The sequence below is a fragment of the Notamacropus eugenii genome, chromosome 5, assembly GCF_028372415.1.
Source record: "Notamacropus eugenii isolate mMacEug1 chromosome 5, mMacEug1.pri_v2, whole genome shotgun sequence".
Lineage (NCBI taxonomy): Eukaryota > Metazoa > Chordata > Mammalia > Diprotodontia > Macropodidae > Notamacropus > Notamacropus eugenii.
Window position 1 is genome coordinate 331517784 of NC_092876.1, and position 21268 is coordinate 331539051.

A 21268-nucleotide genomic window follows, 5' to 3' on the forward strand; every position below is an offset into this window, starting at 1 on the left:
TTAGTTTCCATGGCCCTTTATTACATGTAATTTTTATTGCATCATGATCAGATAAGGATGCATTTAATTTTTCTGCCTTTCTGCATCGGATGGTGGGGGTTTTTATGCCCTAATACATGGTCAATTTTTGTGTAGGTGCCATGTGCTGCCAAGAAAAAGGTATCATCCTTTCTATCCCCATTCAATTTTCTCCAGAGGTCTGCCATATCTAACTTTTCTAAAATTTTATCCATCTCCTTAACTTCTTTCTTATTTATTTTGTGGTTAGATTCATTTAATCATGAGAGGGTGAGGTTGAGGTCCCCCTACTAGTATAGTTTTGTTGTATTTCTTCCTGTAACTACCTTAACTTCTCCTCTAAGAATCTGGATGCTAAGGCGGAGCCAAGATGGCAGAGTAGAAAGATGTACATACTTTAGCTCTTCATCCACATAAAATACCTGTAAAGAAAGACTCTCAACAAATTCTAGAGCAGCAGAAGCCACAGAAAGATGGAGTAGAGGAGATTTCCAGCCCAGGGTAACCTGGAAAGCTGATGGGAAAGGTCTGTCACACTGGACACAGAGCCCAGCCCAACCTTGGCCACATGACTCTGGGAGGAGCTGGACCACAGCAGGCTTTGGGGACAAAATCCCTGGAAGCAGTAGTGATTTGCAGATCCCTCAACCCATAGGCACCAAAGATCAGTGAGAGGGCTTTTTCAAACTGAGCGAGAAGGGAGCAAAGTCCACCCCTGACCCTGGCCCAGGGCAGTGGTGAAGGCTGGGCTGCAGAGGCTTCTGGAGGCCCTGGCAGGCAGGCAGCAGCGTGTGTCCACTGTTTCATTGTTGGAGCACTGAGCATAAAGCCCCTAGGGGAATTGAGCAGCTAATCTGAATCTCAGCACTGGACATGGTCCTGGGGTGAGCAGGAGCACCAGGACCCTCCTCTTGACAAAGGATTTAGAAATCAAGAAAATGCTGTGAAAATGCCCAAAAAAGGGAAAAAAAATAAGACCATAGAAGGCTACTTTCTTGGTGAACAGGTGTCTCCTTCCATCCTTTCAGATGAGGAAGAACAAAGCACACTGTCAGAGGAAGTCAAGGCTTCTGCATCCAGTACTTCCAAAATGAATATATAATGGGCCCAGGCCATGGAAGAGCTTGAAAAGCGAGTCAGCAGCTTGCTAAAGGAGACCCCCAAAAAATGCTGAGGAAAATAACACCTTTAAAAATAGGCTAACTTAATTGGAAAAAGAAGTCCAAAAAGCCAGTGAGGAGAAGAAGGCTTTAGAAAGTAGAATTAGCCTAATGGAAAAGGAGGTTCAAAAGAAAATAGTTCTTTAAAAATAAGAGTGGAGTTCAGGGAAGCTAATGACTATATGATGAACCAAGAAGTTACAAAACAAAACCAAAGGTATGAAAAAATGGAAGATAATGTGAAATATCTCAATGGAAAAACAACTGACCTGGAAAATAGATCCAGGAGAGACAATTTGAAAATTATGGGACTACCTGAAAGCCATGATCAAAAAAAGAGCCCAGACATTATCTTTCATGAAATTATCAAGGAAAACTACCCTGATATTCTAGTGGGCAAAATAAATGTTGAAAGAATCCACCAATCACTTCCTGGAAGAGACCCGAAAACAGAAACTCCTAGGAATATTGTGGCCAAATTTCAGAGTTCCCAGGTCAAGGAGAAAATATTGCAGGCAGCTAGAAGAAACAATCAGAGTATTGTGGAAATACAATCAGGATAATACAGGATCTGGCAGCTTCTACATTAAGGGATCGAAGGGCTTGGAAGAGGATATTCCAGAAGTCAAAGGAACTGGGATTAAAATCAAGAATCACCTACTCAGCAAAACTGAGTATAATACTTTAAGGGAATAAATGGTCATTTAGTGATATGGAAGACTTTCAAACATTCTTGATGAAAAGACCAGAACTGAAGAGAAAATTTGATTTTCAAACACAAGAATTAAGAGAAGCATGAAAAGGTAAACAGGAAATAGAAATCATAAGGGACTTTCTAAAGCTGAACTGTTTGCATTCCTACATGGAAAGATGGTATTTGTAACTCTTGAGACTTTTCTCAGTATTTGGGTAGGTGGAAGGATTATACACACACACACAGAACACAGACTGAGTTGAATCAGAAGGAATGATATCTATAAAAAATAAAATTAATGGGTGAGAGAGGAATATATGGGAGGAGAAAGAGAGAAATGGAATGGGGCAAACTATCACTCATAAAGGAGATAAGAAAAATCTTTTTCAATGGAGAAAAGGGAGGAGGCGAGAGGGGAAAAGTGAAGCTTACTCTTGTCACGTATGGCTTAAGGAGGGAATAACATATTCACTCAATTTGGTACGAAAATCTAGCTTACACTACAGGAAAGTAGGGGAGAAGAGGACAAGTGGGGTGAGGGGGATGATATAAGGGAGGGCAAATGGGAGAAGGGAGTAATTAGAAATAAACACTTTGGGGAAGGGACAGGGTCAAATAAGAGAATAGAATAAATGGAGGACAGGGTAGGATGGAGGGAAATATAGTTAGTCTTACACAACATGGCTATTATGGAAGTCTTGTGCGAAACGACACATATATAGCCTGTATCGAATTGCTTGCCTTCTCAGTGGGGATGGGGAGGGAGGGAGGGAGAGAAGTTGGAATTGAAAGTATTAGAAACGAATGTTGAGAGCTGTTATTGCATATAACTGGGAAATAAGAAATACAGGTAATGAGGTATAGAAATCTATCCTGCCCTTCAAGAAAAGAGAGAAGATGGGGATAAGGGAATGGTGGGATGTGATAGAAGGGAGGGCACACTGAGGGAAGGAATAATCAGAATGCAAAGTGTTATGAGATAAGGGGAGGGGAGAGATGGGGAGAAAAATTGGAACTCAAAATTTTGTGGAAATGAAAGTCAAAATCTAAAAATAAATAAAACCATAAAAAAAAGAATTTGGATGCTATACCACTTGGTGCATATATGGTTAGTAATGATATTACTTCATTATCTATGGCACCTTTTAGCAGGATCTCTTTTAATTAGATCTATTTTTTGCTTTTGCTTTGTCTGAGATCAGGATTGGTATCTCTGCTTTTTTTATTTCAGCTGAAGCATAATATATTTTACTCCAGCTTTTTACCTTTACTCTGTGTGTATCCCTCTGCTTCAAATGTGTTTCTTGTATTAGAGGATTATGGTTTTTAATCCACTCTGCTATCTGCTTCCATTTCATAGGAGAGTTCATTCCATTCACAGTTATTATTACTATCTGTGGGCATCTGAATACATTAAATTCTAAAGAAAAACTAGTCTTCATTTTAGAGCTAAAATGGTATGCAGAATGGACTACTATTTCTTTCTTTCCTTTTTCCCTCTTCTTTATTCTGCATTTCCTATGGGGTGAGATAAAGGCTGCTTTACTCAACAGGCATTTGGTACTTTGAATGCTAGTACAAAGAAAGAAAATGTCTTTGAAATGAACCCTTAGGATTGGAGCTGGTTCATATGAATGCAGGCTTGGGGGCCCTGGGCTATAGGGTACAAGGATATTTAACAAAGCTGTCCATGTGAGAATGGGTTACCTCAAAACAACGTGGCTCTCTCTCACTGGATATTCTAAATGGAAGCTGGATGGTCACTCGTCATCCATGTTGTAGAAGGAATTCTTGGTCAGGTATAAGTGGGGAAAATGGCTGCAATAGCTTTAGCTTGGATTCTGTGAATAATTTTTTTTAAACTGAATTTGAGCAATGGGTTTGGGTCAGTACTTATCCCTTCACGCTTTCTTACCTAGTGTTCCTTTGTTAACAAAGATTAGCTATGAATAATATTAAAGTGAATTGACTTTAAAAGAAGCTGACCATCACTGCTTCCAAAGGGAAGTTAGACCACGGTAGTTAAGCAGACTCCCATGTCCTTTTGAGGTTGTGAAGTTCAAGAGCAATGGTTCTAGAGTTTCCAAAAGGAAAAGGATCTTTAAGAGAAGATTGATAAGGAAGCCACAAAGATAACTAAGAACAGACAATAAGGACAATAAGTAACAATTATTTTGATGACCCCTTTGAGATAAGCTGCTTTTATTTCTGTATAGAGCAGAACTCTCTCTCCTGGCTACTCTCTCTTTCATGGCTTTTCATGGCAATGTTCTCTACCTTATTCCTATCTGTTCACTCCTCAGTCTTCTCTGATGAATAATCATTCATATCATAAACCTTAACTGTGTATCCTTTCCCCTTCATCCTCTAAAGTAACATCAGCTTACATGAGTTTAATTCTCATCTTTATGCTAAAGATCATCAAGTCTACATATCCAGCCCTTGTTTCTGTCAGTCAGCTAGTATAAAGCATGTACTATGCATCAGGTACTGCGCTAGGCACTGGAGACACAAGTAAAAATAAACAGTTTCTTCTCACAGCAAGTTTACATTTTAGCGGGAGAGCCGATAAATGTTTGTGAACATATACACAGCCCAGAATGGAAGCCTCTTGAGGTCAGGGACTATTTCATTACAGTCTTTGCATTCCCAGTTCCTAGTACAGTGCCTGGTATATAGTAGTTGCTTAATAAATGCTTGTTTATTGATTGAAAAAAATATAGCTTAGGTATAAAGTTAAATAGAAATATATTTAAAGCAGTTAAAAACAAGGTGATTTGGGAGGGAGTGAGGGGAGCTAGGTGGTACGGTGCTGGGCCTGGAGTCAGGAAGACTTGTCTTCCTAAGTTCAAATCTGCCTTCAAACCATTACTAGCTGTGTGACCCTGGGAAAGTTTAATTTAATAATTTGCCTCAGTTTCCACATTGGTAAAATGGGTTGGAGAAGGAAATGGCCGATCACTTCAGTATCTTTGCCAAGATAACCCCAAATGGGGTCACGGAGAATCAGAAACAACAGAAAAAGACTGAACAGCAAGTCTCTATGATCTCTACCATTCATAAACTCTTGTGTTTGGCACTAAAAGACATAACTTGGCCCCGATCTACTTTTCTAGTCTTATTCCATATTACGTAAGTTTATGTGTAGAGTCAAACTGGCCTTTTTTGTTCTCCATACGTGGCACAACATCTCTCAGATGCCTCTTCAATAGCTGCCTCCTAGTCATGGAAAGTACTTCCTTGTCACCACTGCCTCTTAGAAATCTAGTTTCCTTAAATGTGAAGCTTACCTTCTATAGAAAGCCTTTTCTGATTCCCCCAACCAATAATCTTGTTTTTATTTTGAGCATGTTTCTATATTGTGTTACGTACACACGCTGCTTTTCCCTTATATAACCCTCTCACACAATGTAAGCCTGAGGGCAGGGACTGTTTCAACTTTGTATTCCCGGGCCCTACTATGCTAGCTGGCACAGAGCAGACATGTAATAAATGCTTGTCAACTGCTGATGACTGAACTAAAACCTAAATTATAGGACACCTGTTTTCATTAGGTTTTTGTGATAATTTTTTGGACATGAATTGAGTCACAGTTATATAATGAACCCTGTTATAATGAGGTCCTTGCTGCATTAACAGTTATCTTTTTAAATGATGCTTTTTCTTTAGTAAATTTGAAAATTCTTTAATTTCAGATGTAGCACAGATAAAGTAAGTCAGGTAGGGAATGAAATATAGGGAGCAAACAGACTCAACATTAAGAATAATTGAAAACTTCCCCATAAACTTTTTTATTTATTACATAACATTGTTCAAAGAAATCTAAAGAAATGTAGTTCATTATCCTATCTTGGAAAACACTGATAAGAAAAGAAGTGGGATACCTTCTCTCATAACACAACACTGTGTCTCTTAAATAGTTGTTGCAATTCTGACTGTTGCCACTTTATTCTTTCTCAAACTTATGATTTAGTCAACAACAATTTGTGAATGCTTAATGAAATCCTTGAGGCATTTTCTTACCTTGTCACTGCTCCAGAAAATATTCTTTCAATAATCCTATTTGATGACGCTGAAAAATGATTGAAGAACAAAATCAGAAACATATTCTTTATGATCCACACTTTTGTAAATCTATTTTCATCTTGCTACCAAGTTGCAGATTGTGAAAGCATGGTAGATAAACTGTAGCACTTCTCTGTTACTGGTAAAGGTTTCAAGTTAAACCCTAACAACTATCCTTAATGAGAACATGATTAGAGCTACAAGCCCATTCTTTCTTATGACTCCAGGTTCAACTCCTAATCAAAGATCTCTATTTGAAGATCAAAACATAATGATGGAAAATTGGGTAGACTGAAGAAGGCAGGGATGAGTGTACTGTGATTGCAGTAATATTAGGATATATGCCAATATTTATGTTAAGGAACGTGTCTAACACAGCTAATTATTAACTCTGGCATCTAATAATCATGAACTCACTGATAAAAAGAGTGGTGTTTTCTCATTCTTTACTATGTACAATTAGATGAAATATCTTTCACTAAAGTTCCTTCTTGAAATATCACTAGTCACAAATTAATAACAAAAAGGCAGTATATTTATGCAGGATTTTCACCCTACCTATTTACGAAAGTACTTGATATGACATTACAACAGTGTAAGTTAAAGTATTTAAAGACAAACCAGAAGGCCATTTAAAGAAAGAAAGAATAGATGCATTTAGGTTTCATAACTGAATAGACTGGCAACACATGCACAATAAATTCAGTTCTAGGTTTTTTGATTGCTATGGGAAAGATATGTGACTTAATTTTTTCTCTTTAATAATAGAAAGCACACATCAGAAATATTATTTTTCCAGGAATTAAACTTGGGCAGGAATTTATAGCATGGATCCTTGGACAAACATTTAAAGGCATATGGAATATAATAAAAATGACAATTCTACCTCAACTAATCTTATTTAATGCCATTCCAATTAAGGTACCCAAAATATTTCATTGAGCCAGAAAAATTAACAAAATTTGGATGAGCAAAAGGTCAAGAATATCAAAGGAATTAATGAAAAAAAAAGTAAAGGAAGGATATTTAGCAGTACCAGAACTTAAACTATGTTAGGAAACAGTAATTATCAAAACTATCTGGTACGGGCTAAGAAAATGAAAGGTGGATCAGTTGAATAGAGTAGACATTCAAGACACAGTAGTAAATGATTACAGTAAGCTTGTGTTTGACAAAGATAAAGATTAAAACTTCTGGGATAATAATTCATTGTTTGGTAAAAATTATTGGGAAAACTGGAAAGCAATTTGGCAGAAACTGGGTACAGAGCAATTTTACATTATTTACCAAGACAAGGTGAAATCTAGGTTCCAGACATAAAGGGAAATATCATAAGTAACTTAGAAGAATATGGAACATATTACCTATCAGACTTATGAATAAGAGAAGAATTTATAAATAGACAATAGATAGAGAATACTGTAAGATATAAAATGGATGATATCTGATGATATTAAAAAAGCTTTTGTACAAATGAAACCAACGTAGCCAAGATTAGAAAGAAGGCAAAAAATGGAAAAAAATATTTTTATACACAGTTTCTTGGATAAAGATCTTATATCTTAAATATATAGAGAACTTTGTGAAATTTATAAGAACATCAGTCATTCCTCAACTGATAAATGCTCAAAGGTTATAAACAGGCAGTTTTTCAAAGTAGAAATCAAAGAGATATATGCAGTCATATGAAAAAATGTTTTAAATCACTGTTGAATTAGAGAAATGCAAATTAAAACAACTTTGAGATATCATCTCATACTTAAGGGATTGACTAAAATGATAGAAGGGGGAAATGACATATGTTAGAGGGGATATGGAAAAATTGGGACACCAATATAACGCTGGTGGGACTGTGAATTAATCCTACCATTTTGGAGAACAAGCTGGAATGATGCCCAAAGAGTTATTAAACTGTGCATACCCTTTGACCCAGCAATACCATCATTAAATCTGTTTCCCAAGGTGACCAGGGAAAAAGGAAAAGAACCTACATGTTCTAAAATATTTACAGCAGCTCTATTTGTGGTGGCAAAGAACTGGAAACTGAGGGGATGTCCATCAGTTGGGGAGTGGCTAAACAAGTTGTGGTATATGATGATGATGGAATACTACTGTTCTGTAAGAAGTGGTGACTTGGTTGATTTTAGAAAAACAAGGAAAGACTTGCATTAAATAGTGAAGAGTGAAAGAAGCAGAACCAAAAAACCACTGCATACGGGAACAGTAATATTGTTCAAAGAATAACTTGACTAAATTATTCTGAATATTATAAATACTCAAATCAACTGCAAAGCAGCTATGATGGAAGATGCTAGTCATCTGCAGAGAAAGAACTAATAAACAGAAGTATACATAGTATGATTTTTACACACACCCACACACAAATATATAATCCATATCTGTATCAAATGGCAGCCTTCTCTAGTGTGGGGGAGGAAGGGAAAGAGACAGAGTTCAGAATTTAAAATGCAGTAAAATAAATTAGAAAAATAAAATATGAAAAACAAGAAAGCCATACAGATAAGTGCGCAGAGAGTGTACGCTGAGTGTGCCGGCACATACCTGGACTATGTGTATGCCTCTTGTGAACAATATTTTCACACTAGTTAAAAGCTACAGAAATGTTATTCAATGAGAGTTCTCTAATCAACCCTTTATAAAAGCAATAATTATGACATTAAATTTTAATTCAGTGAAGGCATTTTATAAGGGACGTTAGTTAATACAGACAAGTTATTTTGACTTCTAAGAAGGCAGGGGTAGAAGTTGGCAAATCTAGATGTCTAGACTATTATCAGGTTCATTAGATTTTCTCACATATTAGATGTATTAAACAAGCTTTGGACAAGTACTAGATTTCACTCAAATCATGATTAAAAAATATAGAATTGTTTATGGATTTGGCATTTTATCATTCTAGATTTTCCTGCTACTGGTTTCTTGTTTTCTCTTAGCATTGGAGACTTGAAAGGAATCTCTAAGGCATGTGGTTCAATCTACACCTGACCAAGAATCCCCTCCATGACATTTCTATGAAGTGTTCATCTACTCTATGCCTGAAGAATTCCAGGTCAGGTGATGTTTGATTCAGCCCTTGTACAATTCAAATTGTAAATTTGCTTCATGTCTTGAGTTTATTTCTGTGTAGGTGAAAAACAAAACAAAACCCTTTTCTCCCTTTTCAAATGCTCATCTTCTTTCAGCTCAGTATCATTTTTCTTCAGTTCCTGCATTCCTTTGTACTCTCTTTACACTGTGCCCTCTGAAATTCCTGGTTTATTGCTGATTTTAAAAAAATTTATCGATGTCTTTTGTCTTTATACCACAATCATTTCTGGAGATTCCTTTATTTTACACACTCAATTGAACTGTACCTTTATAACAATGAAAAACTAGTAAAAAATACTTATTTAGTAACTTTATCTGACAAACATTCTGTCTAAGTAGTCTCCTGTCTCTCTGCTGTGAGGAGGAAGGCATGTCTCATCTGTTCTTGGAGATTATTGATTATTCAAATCACTCAAGAGTTTGGCTTCCTTTAACTGATCTTTTTATTTATATAGCTTTAGTCATCACATTTTTTTGTTTTACTTATTTTATTCTGCATCTGCTTATACAAATTTTCCTATGTTTCTCTGAATTCATGTTTATAACTTTTTAAAATTGCATATCACTATTGAATTGAATACATACATTTAACATTGACTAATTTTGATCACCTTTGCCAAATTCCATATTAATAAGGCAAAATTAACCAATCAATTTCTTTGACTATAAGTGATTTGTAACATGCTTTCAAATGGCCATGGATAATCTGTTTTTTTGAAATCTATTTGCTGAGATCCTTTGATCACATGTCTATCAGAAAATGGCTCTTGATGTCATGCATTTATGTCAATTCCCTATATATCATGGAATATCACATTTAACCACAACGACTAATACAAATATTTCTTTCACCTTACAATTTCTCTTGTCATTCCACATGCATTAATTTTATTGGTGCAAAAGCCTTTTGATTTTATGTAACCAAAATTAGCTATTTGTCTATTATGATCTTCTCTGTCCCTCCCTTGGTTAAGAACTCTCCTCTTAACCATATGTGGTAGGCATATCTACTTGGCTGATTTCCCTTCAAGGGGGGAAGGAGTTTGTCCTTGGGTTATGGTTGACTGGGGGAACAGGGTTTGAATTACTGGTTTGGCTTCTTTACCTCTTAAAAAATAAAAGTCCAGCCTATCAATCAACCAAAATGTATTAAGAACTTATTATGTGGCAGGTATTGAGCTAAAGTACAAAGAATGAAATAATCTGTGGTTGCAATGAACTTACATTCTAATGAGAAAAGACAATAAGTACATATAAAAATATACAGTCAAAAGATAAATTTAGTTAAAAACAAGATAGTCTGGGAGGGAGGACACTGGTAATTGCAGGGATTAGGAAAGGCTTCATGCAAAATATAGTGCTGCATCTTAAAGGAAGAGAAGGACTCAATGAGGTAGAGGTAAGGAGTGAATGTATTCTAAGCATGAAGATCAGTCACAAAGGCAGAGACACTCCATGGAGAAGAAGTTTCTGTGAGTATGGAACATAAATAACACCCATTTTCGCTATATCAGAGTGTGTTGAAGTATGTCTGGTGCAGGTGGAAAGGCAGTTTGTTTTGTTTTTGTTCAGTGGGTCTTACTCTCTGTGACCCTATCTGAGTTTTTCTTGGAAAGGATATTGAAGTGGTTTGCCATTTCCTTCACCAGTTCATTTAACAGATGAAGAAACTGAGGCAAACAGGGTTAAATGGCTTGCTCAGGGTCACACAGTTATTATGAGTCTGAGGCCACATTTGAACTCAAGTCCCCTGACTCCAGGACGGGAATTTATTTACTGTGCCATAGAGCTCTAAAAGCTAGACAGAATAGTGCATATTTTATCCTAGAGGCAATAAGAAACCACTGGAGTTGGGTGAATCACATGATCAGAAAATTACTTTGACAGCAATGTCTAGGATGGAGTGGAGTTAAGAGGGAATATAAGGGCAATTAGTGCCCCGAAAGATTTAGGGAAATTCCAGTTGTCCTGCAGGGGATACCTTTCTGATTGAGTGTTACCGTCTTGTAGTAAATGCAAAGGGAATGTGGGGACAGGGAGTAGCATTTTTATTTGAATTTAATTAAGAACTGCATCTTTTAAAATCCCATCACAAGTTATTTTTGTTACATTTTATGGTCCAAGAGTCCTTCCTTATATTCCAGTTTCAAGCCTGAAGCACTTCACTGTCCAGTCCTGAATATCTGTTGTTTTTGTTTACAAAGATTTTGCGGTTAAATTCATTGTTGATGTGGGGGAAGGGTGTGAGGAAGAAAGGAAGGCATGGTCCATTGGACCATGAGATGTAAGACCCCAGAAGAATCCTGTGACTGGAGCCTTGTTGGGGATATGGGGGGGAACTCTCTTCCTGGGATAGGATGTAAGATCTCATTCAACCTGTAGGGTTAGCTTGATAGATGCTTTAAGGACACTAAGAGGGAAAGTAAAAAAAAAAAATGGCAAAACTAAATACTCCTTAAATCTTATTAATGGTTTTAATAGTGGATTGCCATTATAAGGAAAATGAAAATAAACTGTCCTCCTTTGTTTTATAATGGTCTAGAGGTAAATGATTTGATTTTTAAAGCCTGTGCCTTGAATTCAGTAACAGCACAAGTGAAAAGGGTAAAGTTCATAGGAATGGGTACTGATAATACATACAATAACATATATAGACTATAGCTGAGAAGCAGGATCTCTGAACCAGAGATTTCCCCAAAGAATTAATTAAACCCTATTAGGATTGGGGTTACTAGGAAGGATAATAAGAGCAAGTGAGGATGAGGTTTGGAAACAGTATCAATGGGAAGAAAGCTTCTGAGGTACGCTACTAGTACCGCTTGGGATGCTAAATTCTGAGGAGTGGATGGAATAGTAGGCTTTTACCACCAAAGAACTTGAGAGGCTACAGAAGTTTAGAGCAAGCTAATGAATCATTAGAACAACTGTTAACAAGGGTGTGGTCTCATGGGGGAAATGTTGAGTTTTTATCAGTTGTAGAATAAAATCACCTTGGAAATATTACAGAGCCTTTGCCCTTGAAAGCCTTCTGCCTCTTTTTAGATAGCTAAAGTGGATAGTTTGCATACTTGGCCCCATAGAACTGAATTCATTTTGCAGCTGACTCCTTGATGGGTACTGTGAAAAAAGGGAATGAAATTGAGAGTGACAACAATGATGGTGATGATGATGACGATGATCACGAGAGTTGACATTTAGGTAGTGCTTTGTATTTACGTTATTGCATGTGATCTCAACGACCTTGTGAGGTAGGTGTTATTATTATCCCCACTATACAGATGAGGGAACTAAGGAGCTAAGTGTTAGGTGGTTTAGCTAAGGGACTAAGAGTCAAATGGTGAACAAAATCAAAAAAATGAAAAAATAGAGGAAAAAGTGAAATATTTCATTGGAAAAACAACTGATCTGGAAAACAGACTGAGAAGAGATAATTTAAGAATTATTAGACTCCTTGAAAGCCAGCATCAAAAAGACCTTAGACATCATTTTTCAGGGAAAACTGCCCCAATATCATAGAACCAGAAGGTAAAATAGAAATTGAAAGACTCTACTGATCACCTCCTGAAAGAGATCCCAAATGAAAACTCTCAGGAATATTAAAGCCAAATTCCAGGACTCCTAAGTCAAGGAGAAAATACTGCAAACAGTCAGAAAGAAAAAATGAAAATACTGTGAAGCCACCGTCAGGATCACACAAGATTTAGCAGCTTCCATGTTAAAGTATTGGAGGGCTCAGAATATGTTATTCCAGAAGGCATAGGAACTAGGACTACAACCAAGAATCAAGCAAAACTGAGCATAATCTTTCAGGGGGAAAAATGGATATTAAATAAAATACAGACCTTTTAAGTACTCCTGATGAAAAGACTAGAATTGCATAGAAAATGTGAAATACAAGACTCAAGAAAAGCACAAAAAGTTAACATGAAAGAGAAATCATAAAGGAGGTTAAACTGTTTACATTCCTATATGGGACGATGATAATTGTATCAAATTATTAAGGCAGTCAGAAGAAATATAGATATCACAGAGGGCACAGGTGTGAGATGACTATGATGGGATGATTAAAAAAATAAAATTAAGAGGTTAAGAAAGAAGAATGAACTGGGAGAAGAAGAAGGGAGAGGAAGAATGGGGAAATTATTTCACATAAAAGAGGTGTGGGACGAAGAACTTTTACAATGAAGGGGAAGATGGGCAGTGGTGGTAGGCTAAGCTTGAATCTTACTCTCATTAGAATTGGCTCAAACGGAATAACACACACACTCAACTGGATATAGAAATCTGTCTTACACTGCAGGGAAGTAGGAAGGGAGAAGAGGAAGAGGAAGAGTTGGGGGACTGATAGAAGGGAGAGTGGATTAAGGAGGGCAATGGACAGAGAGAAAACTGACCTTTGAAGAACAGGGTAAAAAGTGAGAAAAGGATAAACAGAGGAAAAATAGGATAGAGGGTAACACACAGTTAATAATCCTAACTGTGAATGTGCATAGGATGAACTCACCCATAAAATGGAAGCAAATAGAATGGATCAAAAACCAGAATCCAACAATATGTTTTTTTTACAAGAAACACACTTGAAACAGAGAGACACAAACAAGAGTAAAAATAAGGGGCTGGAGCAGAATCTATTATGCTTCATTCAACTGGGGTAAAAAAAGAGAAGGGATAGCAATCATGATCTCAGACAAAGCAACAGCCAAAATAGATTAAATTAAAAGAGAAAAGCAAGGAAATTATATTTTGCTAAAAGGTACTACAGACAATGAAATAATGATAAACATACATTTACTAAATGGCAAAACATCTAATTTCTTAAAGGAAAAAATTAAATGAGTTACAGGAGGAAATCATGAAATTGTGCCAGTGGGGACCTCAACTTTCCTCTCTTGGAACTACATAAATCTAACCACAAAGCAAATAAGTTAAGGAGATGAACAGAATTTTAGAAAAGTTAGATATGATAGAATTCTTGAAAAAACTGAATGGAAATAGAAAAGAGTATACCTTTTCTCAGCTGTACATGGTGCCTTCACAAAAACTGACCATGTATTATGACATAAAAACCTTACAATCAAATGTAGAAAAGAAGAAGAAATATTAAATGAATCATTTTCAGATCATAATGCAACAAAAATTACATTCATTGAAGGGCTATGGAAACATAAACCAAAAATGAACTGGAAACTAAATAAGCTCATGTAAAGAATGAGTGGGTCAAAGAATAAATCACAGAAACAAAGTTTGATTAAGGATAATGGCAACAATGAGACAACATACCCAAGTTTATGGAATGAAGCCAGAGCAGTACTTAGGGGAAATTTATATCTCTATTAGCTTACATCAATAAAACAGAGAAAGATCAGATTAATGAGTTGAGCATTCAACTAAAAAAATTAGAAACAGAACAAGTTAAAAATCCTGAAAATCAAAGGACTGATTAATAAAACTGAAAGTAAGAAAACCACTGAGCTAATAAATAAAAGTAGGTGCCGGTCTTATAAAAAAACAACAACAACAAACAACCAAACTATAACATAGATAAACCACTGGCAATTTTGTTAAAAAAAGAGAAATTGTCAGTATCAGTAATAAAAAGGGGGAATTTACCACCAGTGAAGGTGAATTTAAAGCGAGTATTAGGAGCTATTTTGCCCAAATGTATGCCAATAAATCTGACAATATAAGTGAAATGGATGAACATCTACAAAAATATAAATTGCCCTTATTAGTAGAAAAGGAAACAGACTATTTGAATAACCTGTCTGAGAAAAAGAAATTGAATAAACCATCAGTCAACAAACTCCATAAGAAAAAATCCCCAGGACCAGATGGATTCACAAGTGAATTCTACCAAACATTTAAAGAAAAATTAATTCTAATACTATATGAATTATTTGGGAAAATAGGCAAAGAAGAAGTCCTAACAAATTCCTTTTATAATGCAAATGGTGTTGATACCTAGAAAGAAAACCACAGATCAATTTCCCTAATGAATATTGATACAAAAATTTAAAATAAAATACTAGTGAGGAGATTACAGCACAAAAATCATACATTACGACCAGAGGGGAGTTATATCAGGAATGCAGGGCTAGTTCAATATCAGGAAAACTATCAGTGTAGTTAAAAATATAAATAAAAAAACAATAAAAAATGAGTATTTCAATAGATGCTGAAAAAGCTCTTGGCAAAATACAACATTTCTCCCTATTAAAAACACTGGAAAACATAGGAATAAATGAAGCTTTCCTTTAAATGGTAAGTAGTATCTATTTAAAACCATCATCAAACATTATCTGTAATGAGGATAAGTTAGAGACCTTTTCAGTTAGAACAGAGTTGAAAAAAGGATGCCCATTATTATCATTATTATTTAATATTATTCTAGAAATGCAAGCTAGAGAAATAAGAGAAGAAAAAGAAACTGAAGATTTTGAACACTCAATGAAGAAACAACATTGTAATTCTTTGCAAATGATATGATGGTATACTTAGAAAATTCTAGACAATCAACTAAAAAGCTAGTTGAAATACTTAACAACTTCAGCAAAGTTGTAGAATATAAAATAAACCCACATAAATCATTAGTATTTCTATGTGCTACCAACAAAGTCCAGCAGGAAGAGACAGAAAGAGAAATTCCATTTAAAATAACTATAGATAATACAAAATACTTGGAAATCTACCTGCCAAGACAAACTCAGGTACTATATGAACACTTTTTACATAAATAAAGTAGTATCTAGACAACTGGAAAAATATTAATTGCCCTTGGGCAGGTGAAGTCAATATAATATAAATGACAATCCTACCTAAATTGAGTTACTTACTCAGAGCCATGGTAATCAAACTACCAAAAATTATAAAGCTAGAAAAAATAGTAACAAAATTTAGCCAGAAGAACAAAAGGTTTTATAAAGGCAATCAATAAAAAAATGTGAAGGAAGGTAGTTTAGCTGTACCAGACCTCAAAATATATTATAAGGCAGTAATAATCAAAATGGATTAATCTGGTACTGGCTAAGTAGTAGAGTGGAAGATTAGTGGAATAGATTAGGTACACAACACATAGTAATAAATGACTATAGTAATCTAGTATTTGAAAACCCAAAGATCCAAGATTTTGGGACAAAAAAATCACTATCTGAGAAAAATTGCTGGGAAAACTGTAAAGCAGTTTGGCAGAAACTAGGTATAGGCAGTTTCCTAATTTGTAAAATGAGTTGGAAAAGGAAATAGCAAACCCCTCCAGTATCTTTGCCAAAAAATCCCAAATGGGGCCATCAAGAGTCAGATACTACTCAAAAAATGAGCAAGGTATAGGCAGCTAGGTGGCAAAGTAGATAGAGTGCTAGACCTGAAGTAGGGAAAAGTTGAGTTCAAATCTGGCCTCAGGCACTTATTAGCTATGTGACCCTGGGCAAGTCACTTAACCCTGTTTTCCTCAGTTTCCTCATCTGTCAAATGAACTGGAGAAGGAAATGGCAAACCACTTCAGTATCTTTGCCAAGAAAACCCCAAATGGGGTCTCAAAGAGTTGGATACAACTGAAAAAAAAGGACACAACTACGAGTACAAACCAACATGTCATACCATATACTGAGATAAGGACAAAATGAGTACATGATTTAGACATAACTATCACAAAATATTAGAGATGAAACTATTTGTTAAGATCCTATTTATTAAGGGATGAATAAGGGAAGAATTTATGACCGAAAAAGAAATAGAGAGCATTATAGAATACAAAATGGATAATTTTGATTATATCAAATAAAAAAAAAAGGTTTTGTACCAAAAACCCAATGCAACCAAAATTAGGAAAGAACCATGAAGCTAGGAAAAAAATCTTTATGGCAACTTTCTCTGATAAAGGTCTCATTTCTCAAATATATAGAGAATAGAGCCAAATTTATAAAAATATGAGTCATTCTCCAATTGGTAGATGGTCAAAGTATGTAAACAGGCAGTTTTCAGAAAAAGAAATGAAAGCTATCTATAGTCATATAAAAATGCTCTAAACCACTATGGATTAGTGAAACACAAAACAACTCTGAAGTACCATCTCATACCTATCAGATTAGCTAATATGTCAGAAAGAGAAAATGACAAATGTTGGAGATGTGGAAAAACAGGAACACTAATGCATTATTGGTGGCATTGTGAATTGATTGAACCATTCTGGAAAGAAATTTGGAACTATGCCCAAAGGGCTATAAAACTCTTCCTACTCTTTGACTCAGCAAATAGTACAGTTTGTATCCCAAAGAGATTTAAAATAAAGGAAATGGACCTATACATACACAAAAATATTTTTAGCAGCTCTTTTTTGTGGTGGCAAGGAATTGGAAACTGAGGGGATGCCCATCAATTGGGGAATGGCTGAACAAATTATGGTATATGATTAGAATGGAATATTGTACTATAAGAAATGACAAGCAAGATGCTTTCAAGAAAAACCTGAGAAGACTTACATGAACTCATGTAAAGTGAAATGAGCAGAACCAGGAGAACACTGTACATAACAACATAATAACAGATAACTGTGAATGACTTAGATATTCTCAGCAATACAATGATCCAAGGACAATTCTGAAGGACTTATGACGAAAAATGCTGTCTACCTCCAGAGAAAGAACTGATGAATGTAGAATGAAGCATACTTCTTTATTTTATTAGTCTTGGGGTGTTTTGGTCTGCATTTTCTTTTGCACTATGGGTAATATGGAAATGTTTTGCATTGGTATGAGTTATAAGCTGGTGGCCTAAACCGAATTTCTGCCCAATTGTTTTTAAGTTTAGATGGCGGCTCTTGTCCTGTTTCCCAGTAATTTATACTCAATGTAATCTATCAAAAATTGGATTATTGTTTCAATTGTTTCTGCTTCTTGCTTAATTAGTTTGTTCCAATGACCTACAAGTTCATACTTCAGTATGAACTAGTTTTGATGACTATGGGTTTATAATTTTGTTGAACAAGATACCAGGATAACTGGATGAACTGTGAAGCATGTTCCGCAGCCAGTTAGACAGAAGAGTCTAATTACGTTTGTATTCACTTTGTTCCCAATGAGAAACAGTTCAACAGAGTATAGTTCAGTGTTTTGTAAACTGAAATATATAGACTATTAGGGGAGGTGGTAGAATTGTTAGGAAGATTTCAAAGTAGTTTGGCAGAAAACAGACAGGTCATAAATTTACAATATATGATGCCATAATAAGCCCCACTTAAATAAAAGATACCATAAAAAATGAGAGATGAAATAAAGTATCTTTTAGATCTTTAGATTAAGAGGGAGAATTTTTAACTAAGTAAGGACTTGAGATTGTAAAAGAAAATAGTCAATTTCAATTAAAAAAAATTAATAGCTTTTGTGCCCATAAAATTAGTACAGCTAGAATAAGAAGATAAACCATCAAGGGGAAAAGGATCTAAACTATAAAAGGAACTGACCCAAGACCAAATGCTATTCTTTCAATAGATAAGTGGTCAATTACTGTAAACAATTTTCATTTTTCTTTTTCTTGTCTTTTCATTTCCAGATTTCTCCCTTCCCTATGCCTCTCCCATTTATTGAGAAGGCAAGATAAAATGCACTACAAATATGAAGACATGGAAAACTAATTTCTGCATTAACCATGTTCTGGAAAAACAAAACAAAAACCATGAAAAATCCCCCAAACCCAACAACAATAAGAAAAAGAAAGAAGAAAAATTATGCTTAAATCTACATCCTGAGTACATCAGTTCTCTTTCTGGATGGGGACAGCATTTTTCATTATGAATCCTTTGGAAGTATAATGGATCACCATATTGATCAGTTACTAAGTATTGCTGTTACTGTGTAAATTGTTGTAAACAATTTTCAAAAGAAGAAATGTAAACTGGCAACAGACAGGAAAAAATGCTGCAAATCACTAATAAGACAAATGCAAATGAAAATAACTCTGAAGTTTCAGAAAACACATCAAATTAGCAATGATAATAAAAGACATAAATAATCACTGTTAGAGTAACAGTGGGAAGACTCTAGAACACTAGAGTACTGGTTGGTAGAACTGTAAACTGGTCACACCATTTTGGAAAACAGTTTGGAATCACAATGAAAAAGTGACTAAAATGTTACCCTCTGATTCAACATCACTCTGTGCTGGTCATATACCATGAGGAGATCAGAGACAAGGGAGGAAATTCTCATATCCACTACAATATTCATAGACACAGGAATAAAGAAAACTAGAAACAACGTAGGTGCCATACATTACATAATAGCTTAGCCAACTGTGCTGTGTGTAACGGCTCATTACTGTGGCACAGGAATTCAGAGAGCCTTGGAGAGATAGGTATGAACCAATACAGAGCAAAGAAGGCAACACTAAGAGAACAATACGTACAATGATGGGAAGTAAAAAAATAGTCACACTACAAAAGATATCGGAACTCTCTTCAGGGCAATGATCAACTTTAACTAGAGAGGACTTAAGATGGAACGTCTCTCTCTCTTTAGTAGAGAAGCAGGAAGACTCTAGGTATGTTAAGACATGTCAGACATGGCCAATGTTGTGGACTGTTTTCCTTAATTATACCTTTTTTTTCTTTTGTAACAGTGGAGGTTTCTACTAGAGGATGAGAGGATACTAGGAGCAACAAGGATATTTTAAAATCCTTCAATAAAACATTTTAAAGAACATTAAATGACAGTAGAATTCAGGACAACACAATGACCAACTCCAGAGGTTTGAGGAAGCATAATTCCCTCCTCTCAATAATGAGGAGGCAGACTGCTGCATAAGCTGTTAGAAATGTTTCACTGGTAGGTTTGTTTCTTAAATGTTTCCCTATTACAAGGTGGGATTCCATGGAAGGAGCATCACTGGAAAGTGAGAGTGATGAAGCCCCCTCCCCACTAAAATCAGCACATTAAAAAAAAACAATGAACAAACTAATCTCACCTCTTTAAACTTTAAGTTTTTTTTATTCTAAAATAGTCAATTCATTAGATTTTTCCATGAAGAAATGGATGTTCCAACCAATGAAATGTGTGAGATTTTATTAACTAGTCTTCATCTTTAGAACCAATAATTCTGTGCCTATTCTGGCAGGACACGTACTAAACTGTGATCAATACAGAGAAGATTAGTAGAACAACTTACCCTGGTCATTATACCTAGATAGATCAGTTTGGTTGATGTAGAGATCATGATCACTGTCTAGCTCCCAGAATTTACAGTAAATGACATAGAAGTGTTCATAGGAGAAATAATCTGTGATTTGATTTATATCCTCTTCTTCTTCCAAAAGGGCTAATGTCTGAAATTACATGAACAGAAGGAGAAATTTATTATAAAATAATGAAGTAGAAGCTTCAGTCAATATAGGAAAAGCCTGAAGACATTATGACAATTTTTAAAAATTATAGTGACTTTATACTAATTCACATTTACATAGCATTTGAAGGTTTGCAAAGGGTTGTACATACATTCTCTTGCTTTGATCCTCACAATAACCCTGTGAGGTAGGTGCTATTATAATGTGATTTAATTTGATATCTTTATGAAGAAGATTGAGAAAATAGCTAATTTAACAAATTTTGCACCAGTTGTGTATAAGCATTTACTATGTGCTAAGGACTTTTTTTTTTAGGTTTAGAGGACACAAAAGGGAAAAATAACACAGATCTTGTTCTCAGCAAATTACAAGCTAAAAGAGAGGAACATGCTCAGGATCCAAAACAGACCCCTTTCATTGTGATGTCACTTTTCAGAGCCCACAGGAGTATTTATATGTCAAATGAAGCCATTATGTGAGAGGGAAGGGAACATTCTGCCAAACCTTTCCCGATTCTGCATCACCAGTGTAGACACAAGAGTTTCTTCGGCAGAAAAATGACACAGTCAGAGGAATACATTCAGGCCAGAGTGTGAAGGAGAGCTGGGAGAAGAACAGCCTTGCTCACTGGCTCACCCCTTCTGTTCAACTGTTTCTGACTCTTCATGACCTCATTTGGGATTTTCTTTGCAAGGATACTGGAGTGGTTTGCCATTTCCTTCTCCATTTACAGATAAGGAAACTGAGGCAAACCAGGTTTAAGTGACTTGCCCAGGGTCACACAACTCATAAGTGTCTGAGGCCACATTTGAACTCAGGAAGATGAGTCTTCTTGATTCCAGGCTTGGCACTATAAAACTGTGCCACCTGGCTGCCCTTGCTTTGCCCTAT

The 21268-nt window shown here is 35.6% G+C and overlaps 1 protein-coding gene across 2 annotated transcripts in view; it reads right to left on the minus strand.

The window, feature by feature from the left end:
* Window positions 1-21268, minus strand: part of PPP2R3A (protein phosphatase 2 regulatory subunit B''alpha) — a 209327-nt gene that overhangs the window by 36227 nt on the left and 151832 nt on the right. For both annotated transcript variants that reach the window (XM_072613579.1, XM_072613580.1), the window contains 2 exons: window positions 20203-20359; window positions 5896-5944 (listed from right to left, as the gene is read on the minus strand). In XM_072613579.1, the coding sequence (XP_072469680.1) occupies window positions 5896-5944; window positions 20203-20359 (206 nt within the window). The remainder of the gene's footprint in view (window positions 1-5895; window positions 5945-20202; window positions 20360-21268) is intronic.